Source organism: Leptidea sinapis, chromosome 18, assembly GCF_905404315.1.
Source record: "Leptidea sinapis chromosome 18, ilLepSina1.1, whole genome shotgun sequence".
NCBI lineage: Eukaryota > Metazoa > Arthropoda > Insecta > Lepidoptera > Pieridae > Leptidea > Leptidea sinapis.
This window is the reverse complement of record NC_066282.1, coordinates 8,348,948-8,360,553: the sequence shown is the minus strand read 5'-3', so window position 1 is coordinate 8,360,553 and position 11,606 is coordinate 8,348,948. Positions and strand designations below refer to the sequence as shown.

The 11,606-nt window shown below is 33.7% G+C and overlaps 1 protein-coding gene across 1 annotated transcript; it reads right to left on the bottom strand.

Annotated features, from left to right (window-relative positions):
• Positions 1–7,133: 7,133 nt before the first annotated feature.
• Positions 7,134–9,386, bottom strand: LOC126969453 (60S ribosomal protein L29). Its single transcript, XM_050814889.1, has 4 exons — positions 9,272–9,386; positions 9,100–9,145; positions 8,963–9,027; positions 7,134–7,679 (listed from the first exon to the last, which is right to left on the bottom strand). Exons 2-4 carry the CDS (start codon positions 9,134–9,136, stop codon positions 7,560–7,562), a joined length of 222 nt encoding a protein of 73 aa, XP_050670846.1. The 5' UTR covers positions 9,137–9,145; positions 9,272–9,386; the 3' UTR covers positions 7,134–7,559.
• Positions 9,387–11,606: the final 2,220 nt, after the last annotated feature.

The following is an 11,606-nucleotide window of genomic DNA, read 5'->3' as shown; positions in this document are numbered from 1 at the left end:
CGTTGATAAAAATTTCATTTTCATATTTTATTTGAGCTAAAATTAAGTTTAAATTTTACCTACTAAGAAAGTTGGAAATAAATGAAAATTCTAATTAGATTAATTAATTAATTCTTCTTTTAATTAATTCTTTTTAAAATATTCATTCAATTTGATTTCTGAACGACGGGGGACGACACATCAAAGGATAAACAAAATTGTTGTTTTTATTTAATTCCAAGCATTTTCACATTTATTCACCTTTTAAACCTTCTCTGGACTTCCACAAATAATTCAAGACCAAAATCAGCTAAATCGGTCAAATCATTCTCGCGTTTTAGCGGACTAACGAACAGCAATTCCTTTTTATATATATAGATTAAGTATAAGTTAAAAAAACAAAATTTTATTACAATTCCTTCACTAATTAATCGAAAGGAACTTCGCTCCATCCCTTGACACCTCTCAAGTTTTTCGCAAATGCCGAGATTGAATACAGGCCACGGGATTGGAAGCCCTAATCTTAATACTACGTAATAAGAGGTCCTAAGTAAAAATTGAAATTTAGTTTAGTATGAAATGTGCAGTCATTTGACATAAGTTTGAAATAGTAGTAATTACACTATCGCGATTGGTGACGAAAAGTTAAGGATAAGTTTTAAAGCGAATAGTTCCATAAAACTTTAGAATAATGACACTACATTATTCTAAGCATAAAACGTAGTGGAATTTTGCTATCTCCTTTTTTTTTATAAGATTATAGCCGTCATCTGTCAATGACTGCGCGTTGCATTACATTCGAGTGTACCGCTTTTTTCTATGAGAGTTTCGCTAGCCTGTATTTTAGTGTTATACTTTTAACCCGTTTGTGTTCTCCATTGTCGGGGTTCAAGTATGCATGCCGAGAACAGTTGAATCGCAGATTGTTCACATTAGGGTACCATTTTGTATTCTACATTTATAACAGAGAGCGAGTGAGTTCTTTCAGCTGATTTCTGCTCCCGAATTCAAGTTAAAATATTGTCACGAGAGTGGGTCAGGAATTGGAAATAATAACTACGTTTAAAGGAACGAGTCTTTATTTGCGTTCACTTTTAAAACTCGCACTTCGCCGGTCTGCCGCTGTTCATCTTATCGATGGCGGTGACTTAGCCGAAGAAGACGTAGCCTTCTATCTTCTTCCTAATCACTTTCCACTTTTTACTACTTCTTCTTCTCTTGCTTCTTTTCCCTTTTGAGTCTGAACTATAACTGCCACAGTAGACATATTATGTCTTATATTGCCCCGGTTCGGTTCTATTTTCAAAATGATTCTCCCATTCCATGTTTAAATTTAAATTGTACTAGAAATTTCTTTTAACTATTTTTATCCTGCTTCTCTATCCTTCTCTGTAAGATTAGATCATGAACTTACTAGCCATAAACTTTACAAAACCCAAAAAATTCCATACACTGGTAGGTGTATTGAACCCGGGTCTTCAGCGTCTAAAGTATACACTTTTCCGCTGAGCTACGAGTATTGCTGACGGAGCTGTCAAAATTATCAATGCCTTGAATTTTGACATCTCTCGTCATGTACGTTGCTGCACGATATGAACTTTGGCAACTCTCGTCATGTAGGTACGTCGTTGCTACCACAGAACACTATTAGTTGCTACGCGACCATATCATCCTCACCATTTGTATGTTTGGCGTTTTTAACCCTTATTTCAATGGAGATATTGATAATCAAATAAGGTAAATTTTAATTGATTTTCTTTTTTCTTTCATTTTTCCTGAGTCCCCAAAAAATTTAAAAAAAAGTCCGTCACAGCGGACATTATCGAATCTGAGGAAATAAAGTACTAAAAGTACTTGTCCGTCCTAGCGGACTTTAGCGAACAAGGTGGCTGTAGCGGCTTAGTGTAAAAGAAACAATGTAAGTAGTCTAATGAGCCTGTAATTTGTATTAAAGTACAGAAAAAATAAGAACAAATAGCCTTTCTTACATTATTTAATATGAAAACTCGTAAAACAGTTTAGAGGATTCTTGCCCATCACAAAACAATATCGTGTGCCGCATTTTAGACAGTAAACCGTAGTTCTTTTATTGCAGTTCATACAACGCTCATACAAACTTCTTCCTTGACTGACGGAAAGTGCGCAACTCCATCGTAACGGTAACTGTCAGCCGATCTTGGTTTACAAACGTGCCTGATCTTTCTTCCGTTTTCTGATAGTTAGCACTTCTGTTTGTGCTGATTAAACCAAGGTATATTTCGTACCGAAAGTCTTTCAGTTAGTTGTCATTCATTTAGTGTCAGAGCCTTTGTGTTTGTGATACAGGATCCATGCATTATTCACACAAATATAAATCATTAGCGCAAACATTGCCATTGCCAGCAAAAATACCAACCAAAAGATCTGCTGTGTGTACCTACTGGATTAGACGTCTGATACAGGTATCACAGGAACGCCGTGAGAAAGGCAACTACAGTCATTTATTTATTACAACCAGGGGTAGTCCACGACCTGCTACGAGGACAATAATAGAGGGCTGAGTAAAATCAGCACTTAAAGATGCAGGAATTAACGCCCCACCTGGTTCAGTTCTTTCGGCAGTTGGATCCTTAAACTGGTTAGAAAATTTTAGCATCGATCAGATTCTGTTCACGGGAAATTGGAAATCAGAACACATTTCGGAAGTACTATCAGAAACAAATCATTTCTAATGTTAATAATCAGGAGTCCCTTTCCTTATCTAATTATTTGAATGCTGTCAAATAGATGATATTTTGATCATTAATTATTTTATACCAATTAATATATCGACTATAATTAATTCTCATTTAATTTTATTTATGTAATCAACACATTATAGCATCATCGTAAAGAGTACCAGGAGATAATAAACATATCACTCAATATGGATTCCGGATATCGAAGACGAAACAAATAATAGAGAGTTTTAACAAACAATAAAACTAACCTATTATTTTTTCTGAGATATTATTATTTGATTATTGTTTGTTAAAACTCTCTATTTTGCAAAACATGAAAAATGGCAGACTATCATGACGTCATGAATAGAAGTAATTTCATGAAATGTGACACAAATGATTTATGTACCTTGCCTCCTATGTGAAAAAATTTAAAATCTTATATTATGCTGAAATGGCTTCCTGAAAATTTTAAATACTTACACCCATTTGATGAATGTTTTACTAAGGCTGAACTACTATGCTTTATTAAAGAGATTAAACCATCACCTTTATATGAAGCAAAAGAACTGTTCAAACAGTATGGTTATGAAGTGACAAAATTACCGCCTTATCTCTGTGACCTCAATACTATTATTAAAATATATATTTCAAAGAAAAATAGTTTGCAGAAATTTAGGAGTGGACAACGCAAACATAGAACAGTTAATAAAAGACAGTATTACTAACTTTTTATTCTTTTTCATATTATTATTAGAAGTGTATTGATAATAACATAGCAGATACAGTTATATAGTATATTTGGTAAAAATAGCACATTAAAAATAGAAAACACACAGCTTTCAGCCTCAGCTGTAGCAACAGATAAAAAGCTACTTTTGTTTTTCTTTTGACATAGAAAAATCAGCAGTGACTCTTAAAACCCAAACATACGTCATGATTCATAACCAGCCAGTCAATGAACAGTTGTACTTCTTTGCTCTAACAATTATGTCACTCTAGAAGACTGTAAAAAGTATACAGATCACGTAATAAATGTAGAAAATAAATATAAAGAGAGTGATAGGATATCAGATACTGCATTAGAACCATTCATATGCAACTCGGATGATGCTTATGATTCATTTTGTGGAATAAAATATTTTCAATCTGATTTTTTATTATTTTATATATTATTAATTTTTCTGATTTGATTTATTATTTCTTTTTTGCTTAAAGAAACATTACCTACCTTTTCTTAGGTTAGTCAATGAATAATATATAAGATAAGAAAACTCAGAAATAAACAAAGGATCAAAACTATCTAAGAATCAGTGTTGCGTGCCCATTTTTTTAAATTTCCCGCTTATTTCGACTGTTTTGCCAGGACTCGCTGGCCAGACTAACATTCATAGTGTGATTTGCAAGCTCTAATCAGAAATCTTAGAATAATTAACTCCTAAAGAATGGCACTAAAAGTATTTGATTGGTGGAGCGTTTACAGGTGTTTGGACATTTGAAGCAAATATGACTGAGTAGGAGTGGAGCGTCATCAAAGTAATTAATTATTTTGTACCTGAGTGAAAAGGCACTGAAAAAGAAACAAAGGGGAGCTTTGACTCAAACCGCGTGCAATAAAAACAAATTGTCTGTTGTGAGGTGGCACGACAACAAAGCTGCTACTCTTATCAGTTCTTATATCAGTATAGAACCGGTTCATAGGAACAAAAGATATTGTAAGGATGCCAAGAGAAAAGTCGATGTTGATTATCCTAATATTGTAAAGGATATAACAAGAACATAGGCGGAGTCGACTTGGCCGATATGCTAATCGCCTTGTACAGAACCCCATTCAGGATTAATTTGTCTTCGGCTTCTCTGAGGCGGTTGTTTCTAATGGTGCCCAAAGAAAATATACCGTAATATTCACGCAACAAGTTCAGGTGACGTAAATAAATTATCAAAACAAACCGTTGCTGGTGTGTACCGAATGGTTTGGCAAAGTGCAAGTACGACTTGGGCACCAAGTCCCAGCTTTTGCTCTACATCAGTAAACTTGTGATACCTAAATGTATCATCGCCTCCGTATGGCAGAAAGTCGTAAATCATGCCTGAAGTTCCAGCTCGAACGTATTTTTTGAAGCCCCAATTGGTTGGTTTATCCTTCATATCGTCGTCTTTTGCCAGCTTTACGTCCTTTGTATGGGACCATCATTTCATCTATGCTAAAGTTGCATTCGCTTGTTACGCTTTCCTGAGCCAGACAGTTTTGTCGTATTCCCTCAAGTAATGGGCGTAAAATAATCAACCTTGTAATACCGGTCTGAGTTATCAAAGTTATTGTCCGCACAATGTAAAGTTTGGCGGATTTTTTCATACTTCTTGAGAGGCATGATACTTGCAATTTTATCGTACCTGAATTTTTTGCTCCAGTAGTCCCAATACGACGGTAACGATACTATTCCCATCAGTATCTGAATTGCAAGAAAGTCGTGGAACACATCCTCAGTCAAATTAATGGAGCAGCCAGTTTTTTGCACAGAATAAGTGTTCGTGGTTTGGACAATGTTCTCTCAGACATCTTCAGAGAAAAACATTGAAAAATAATCAAGAGGTGAACGGATTTCGGAAGGGACTTCAGCTGCTACGGTTTCTATCCATCCATCCGGCCTATCTAAAATATTCAAGCGCTCTAGCGAAGATCCAATAGACGGCGCAGGTGAACTAAAGTTAGAAGCCAGAGAAGAGGGTGGTTCAAGCCCATTTGCAGCGTCCGAAATATCGCTCGTTTCAGAAGGTGCACGTTCTTTGGGAACAAGTGCCAATATCTTTTTCGTGCGTTCATGCGAGCAAGACTGAAGCAAAGAAAAAGAAACACTAAGCAAACCACCATCACAAAAGGTAAGTACGCGACATAGGTATAAGTAGGGGGAAAAGGTAAGTAGGTGCAGGCAAGTAGTTTTAGCCAGAGACACTCACGGTATAAAATTTTTGTGTCTTACTGTTAGCATTGTAAGTTCCAACATTCGTCACACAGTGAGTGTCCCTAACTATTACGGTAGCTTAGGTAGTTAAAATGTAGTAGTTTATTCCAAGAATGTGTAAAGGCTAATTAGATTTTTGAAAGTTTACTTTTCGGCAATGTTCGCTACCACGTACAATTCAAAACTAACGGTTTTAGTACACATTTCGGCAGTGTCCGCTGTGACGGACAAGAAAAAAATCATTACCGTGAATGACAAGAACAAAATCAAAGAGGTTTGTGTTATTTCAATGATAGTAACTAGCGATGGGTCGTCGACGTATTTAGTGTGAACGAAACTAGACCGTTCATTTTCTTTCGTCGATGGACTTGTTCAAATCGTGGAGTGTAGTTCTCCTTCGACGGTATTGTAGACGCTAGACAAGACAGTCTATTACAAGTTTACGTTGTGAGACGGGACGACCGAATCGACTGAATGGGCTCGTCGTGACCGCCGTGGTTTTGAATAGACCGAATAAATTACTAACACCAAAATTTTAATTTTGTATAATTATTTAAAATGAATGAGGATTGTACTAGCTAAATTATATAAAAGCATTATTACAAAAATACAAGATAATGTTTGAGGTACTTAAAAGATGCAACTGTTTTTTTGTACATGATTAGTATCTAGTGGTGAAAATTAGTTCATAATTGTTAAACGGACGATAAACGAACTCCTTGTTTACGTCTGTCATAGTCTATGAATTGAACTTGTCCATTAGAAATACGTTAACCGTCGACTGGTTGATTGAACTGGTCCATTCATTCAACGCTAATAGTAACATAATTCATAAAACAACGGACAGAAAAAGCTCGTAAACAAAACAAAAATATTATTTTACAAGTAAATTACCAGGAATGTCTCGCCGACATGTTTTTGGCAACTGTCAGACACGGGGCTGCCACACCAAAAATTTATTTTTTTACTATAGCGTGAAAGATCTAGGTTCTTGGTAGAATTCTGGTGTCGAAAGTAGATTTTTTTTAAGTACTTGTCCGATAGCACGGACAAATTCCAAATAAGGGTTGAGAAACTTTTTTCTGCTCATCTTTCGTCATAATGAGATTAATTGGCTCCAAGTTTCCACTTTGTCCATTATGCATGTAAGATGGTTCGTGATGCTCGCTGAATGGCATTGCGGTGGCGTCGTTTGCCGGGTAGTCTCCTTCCCTCAAATATGTGCGAAGGGAACTATGTCTCGTCCATGAGTCAACTTGTGGTGCCAGGTCGACTGTGATAGTTAATAAATCATTGTATTAGTTGGATGCAATTACTAATTATGATGGTAATCACGACCATAATGTTCACGAATCATCCTTACACAAACAATGAATTCAAGCAAAATCAAGAGCTCTAAGGGTTGATGCATCCACTACACGATAATTTATATTAATACAGTTGATTCTTTATTACTTTTTATGGCAATATTTATATTATTTAAAACACTTCATACATTGGATGCAGCACCTTATTAAACAAACATATTTGTTATGTATATTACAGCCATTTTAAAATACTCTTAATTGAAAAGAGTGGCTGTTGAGTTTCTTGTATGTTCTTCTCACGAGCACAACTTTTTCCAAACATAATATGGTAAATTCAGTAATTTAAAGAAATATTTGTAGTGAGCTTCAAAAGCGCTTATTTTTAGCCTAATTGTATAAAGTGTATTTGGATTTGAAAAGAGACACACTACAAAGGATTATTGTATGCAGATACTTTCTTCCAATTCACAAAAAAACCTATGTATTAATGATGGTCAATTATCAATCACTAATATTACTCAATTCAAGAAAACTTTAAAATCTGGTAATATATGACTTAAATAAAATTCTGCTAGTTTTTTGTTAAGTTTTAATTTTCTTAAACACTAAATTCATTTCTTGGCCTTGGCTTCTCTTGCTGCTTTTCTTTCTGCTGCCCTTACTAGTTGTTTTGCAGGCTTCAAGTTACCTTTTTTGCAGAACCTTTGATTTCTTAAGAACTTTGGGTCCATCTGAAAAATATTATAGAGAATCAGTACCGGTGGGAGTCTACTTTGCACAGAATGTCAGCAAGATTATGGGTACCAAATGGTGCCTATTTCTGCCGTAAACAATAATTTGTAAACATTGTGTTTGGGTCAGAAGGGTGCTGTAGCAAGTGAAATCACTGGGCAAATGAGACTTAACATATTTTGTCTCAAGGAGATGGGCACAATTTGAAGTGCCATAATCATCAGCTGAACATCCTACTCATCTTGCTATTTCATTAAAATAAAAAGGAAGAGAAACCATATATTAAAAAATAACCCCTGCATAGATTGGAGCAGTCTGGTAAACTAATGTACCATGTATACAGTAACATACATTGATCTGTGTATTGCAAACTCCAGACGCTTATGTTGTTTAATTAAATTTTTTAATAGGTAATATTTTTATATCATTTGGGAGTGTATTATAAAATATAACACTATCCACTTTAAAAGATTTAGCAATTACACAGAGCCTAGTAGATGGAATTGCGAGTTAATGTTTGTTTCGAGTATTGTTATTATGTACATCACTCTTCTTTTTAAATTGGCTTATATGTTTATGAGTGTATAGGAGGTTCTCATATATGTACAGGCAGTGTACTGTCATCAATTAATGTCTTAATATTACTGATTCAATTAATTATTATAATATTCAATATACAATTTATGAACAAGTTTAGGCCAATACAAGCATTACTATATTTATTTATTCAATGTTTTGTATTGTTTTATATAGATATACACAAGCTTTAAAATGGCAGTTTTTTACATGTAGATACATCATGTAAGTTAAGCACTGCAGTATATTTTATTATTTGGCAACAATTTCATGAGTATGAATTTGAATGTGTAAAGAAGTACAGGTTACACTCTGGGAGTGCCCGCAGAAGTGAAGACATTAATTATAAATATAGAAGTACAAGCATTTATGTGGTTATACAATACACATTTATAGCCCTATCATATACAAAATTGACAATATTTTATATTACATAAAAAAATTAACACTTCAGTACTATTAAAATTATTTGATAGTCTTGTTACCAATGCTCTTAAATCTTAATAAATAGTACTAAAGTAACCTAGAGTAACAGTAACCACTACCAAATAGCCTAACATTTAACACAATATGGTTTTCTGGTTTAGATCACATAAATATCAAGTATGACATCTCGCATTGACTTCAAAGTAATTTATGATTAAATGATGTAAAATCATTCACTAAAATAAACAGAAATATCAACAAAAATTTTATGTTAACTTACGCCAAGTGTAGATTCATGTCTGAACTTTTTAGGTTTATCAATACCATTCCGATGTGCTTTGCGGTCTGCAAGAGAAATTAGTGTGTATTAAGAATTTAATTTTATTTGGGAAAAGTTTCGTTTTGTTTAAAACTCACTTTGGTTATGATTTGTGTGGTTCTTTGACTTTGCCATTTTGGTAGTCTGTAAGAAAAATATGAGATATTTAAAATACTATAAAACACAAGTATCCGTTTTAAAGGGAATTACACCAAAAAAGTTCAAAGATTACACTGATAAATAGCAATACTAAATATTTTAAATTCTAACCTACACTTCTGGTTCAGTGTTTACTTATTGAGAGACACTTATTTTTTTCTTTTCACTCGTTTTTGGAGATTTTGGCTCGTACACTCCGTGTATCCGCCACTAGGCAACTCGAAGTCACTTTTCATTATTTATTTCAAATTGAAAGTGTCTTGCATCGGAGTGCTTTTATTTTATTCCAAGGTAGGGAAACGAATCTCGTTAAAAGATGAGCAACACGAAAATTTTGATATGGATAGGATAAAAGATAAATATAAAATATATAATAAAATAATAATAAAAGATAAAAAAAAATACATGAAAACTATATTTTACAGAGCTAATACTTTAAGTATCATACATTATTTACAATTTCATACTATTGCTATAAATATATTATATTTAGAAAGTATTCTATATATCATAGGAACAACAGCAATATATAACAGAATAGTTTTTCTAGATGTAGGGAAAGGAAACGAATGGATATACAAATGATGTAAAAATATCTGAAAATATAGTTCGCTCATATATATACATATAGGGCAGGAAAAAAAATAAGTGATCCAGATCTCCAAAGTCACGCTGTAGACTATCTATATCATGAAACCTTGGAAGGTTGACCGAAAAAATGGGGTATCCACGGCGCAATTTAATCAAAATGGTGGTAATGATTTTATCAAGTTTTATAAGACAATATTTAATGAGGCATAAAAAAATCCTACTCCTAAAAATCTTCTGGCTTGTATTTTGATGCATTGGTATAAATATGATGCCACCTTACGCCATTTTTTTTATAATTATTGACTAAATATATTTTTCAATAGAATTTGCAATATAATGAACAGTCGAAGTGGTAGTGAAGGCTTCATATTTACGGTTAAATAAATCAAGCCTTGGAGATTGCTGTATCGAGTAACGAATCCATTTATTTCTCAAATTTTTTTACTAAACATGGGAATGGCTTGTTATTCCAGTAATTTGAGGGTATTTAATTTGGTTTCCAAGGGGTTCTTTGAAAATTGTAAACCACAAAAATGAGACGATCAGCCAAAACATGGTGCCTTAAATGAAGCGGGGATTCGTTTTACTATACTTGTAGTGCATTTAAAGGACTATATTTCAAGGCATCAGTTATTATTCTCATAGTTTTTGATTGTAAGGAATCTAATTTAAGACCCGCTGGATTACAGGGTTCTAATAAGAAGATTCCATAATTAAAAATACTTCGTACTGTAGCATTGTAAATTTTTATAGCTTCAAAAGAAAATGGATGTGTACCCCACCTAAGATCAGAGAGGCATCTCATTAAATTGAGAAGGTTTTCACATTTAGTGGCTACGCATCCGTAATGAGCTATGCCTGTCAGTTTTGAAACTAAAACGACTCCCGAAAACTTCACATGGTTAAAAGTCCGTATTCGACGAATATCGTAAGAATATATGGAAATGAATGTAAACGTTGACGCGTAAAGAGCACTTTTAAGAAGTATATCACTTCTGCTGAGACCATTTTTTTGTATGCAAAGATTTATATAATATAAGGAATTTGATATTCAGCTACATAATGAACTAAAAGTGTTACCTATGGCATATAGTACTAAATCATCAGCATATTGAAGCATATCATATATCAGCATATAGAGTTCGGAAGTGAAGATTCTAACCCTTTTCACCCTATCAAAGTTTCAAATAATCTAAGAAATTTGATGTTCGGGTACAAAATGATCTAAAAATGTTACCTATGGCATAATGCATTGCAAATGATCGGCTTGTTAATAAACTTCGGAAGTGAAAATTCCAAATCTTAAGTATATAGGTTAAAAAGTAATGCACTGAGTACAGATCCTTGTCGAAGTCCTTATCAAGCTTATTCACTTTGGTTCCTTTGTTGGCCAATTTTCAATGACGTTCTATACATATGGACATATCATTCGCAGTCTGATAACGGAACAGCGAAAGTGTTTTAAAGACAATGTAAGCACACTTTTCTCCTTAGTCGTGTGTTAATTGTGTATCAAACAACAAGCCTAAGTGTGCTATAAAAAGTGTTTAAATAATAATATAAGATTGATAAGCAAAAAGCGTAAGTAATGTAATAAAACTAATATTTTTAAATATGGTACAATTATTGAAATGTCCCCAGACAAGACCCGCTTGTCAGAATGGGACAGATGAAAGGACACAGTCAGAAATGAAAACAATAGAGTCGCTCTTTTTAATCAACTTCAAGAAAGGAGGAAGTTATCAATTCGTCGGTATGTTTTTTTTATGTTTGTTATCTCAGAACTTTCGACTGGGTGAACCGATTTTGATAATTGTGTAATTTTTTTTAAAGCTGGTGCTTCCAGTGTTGTCCC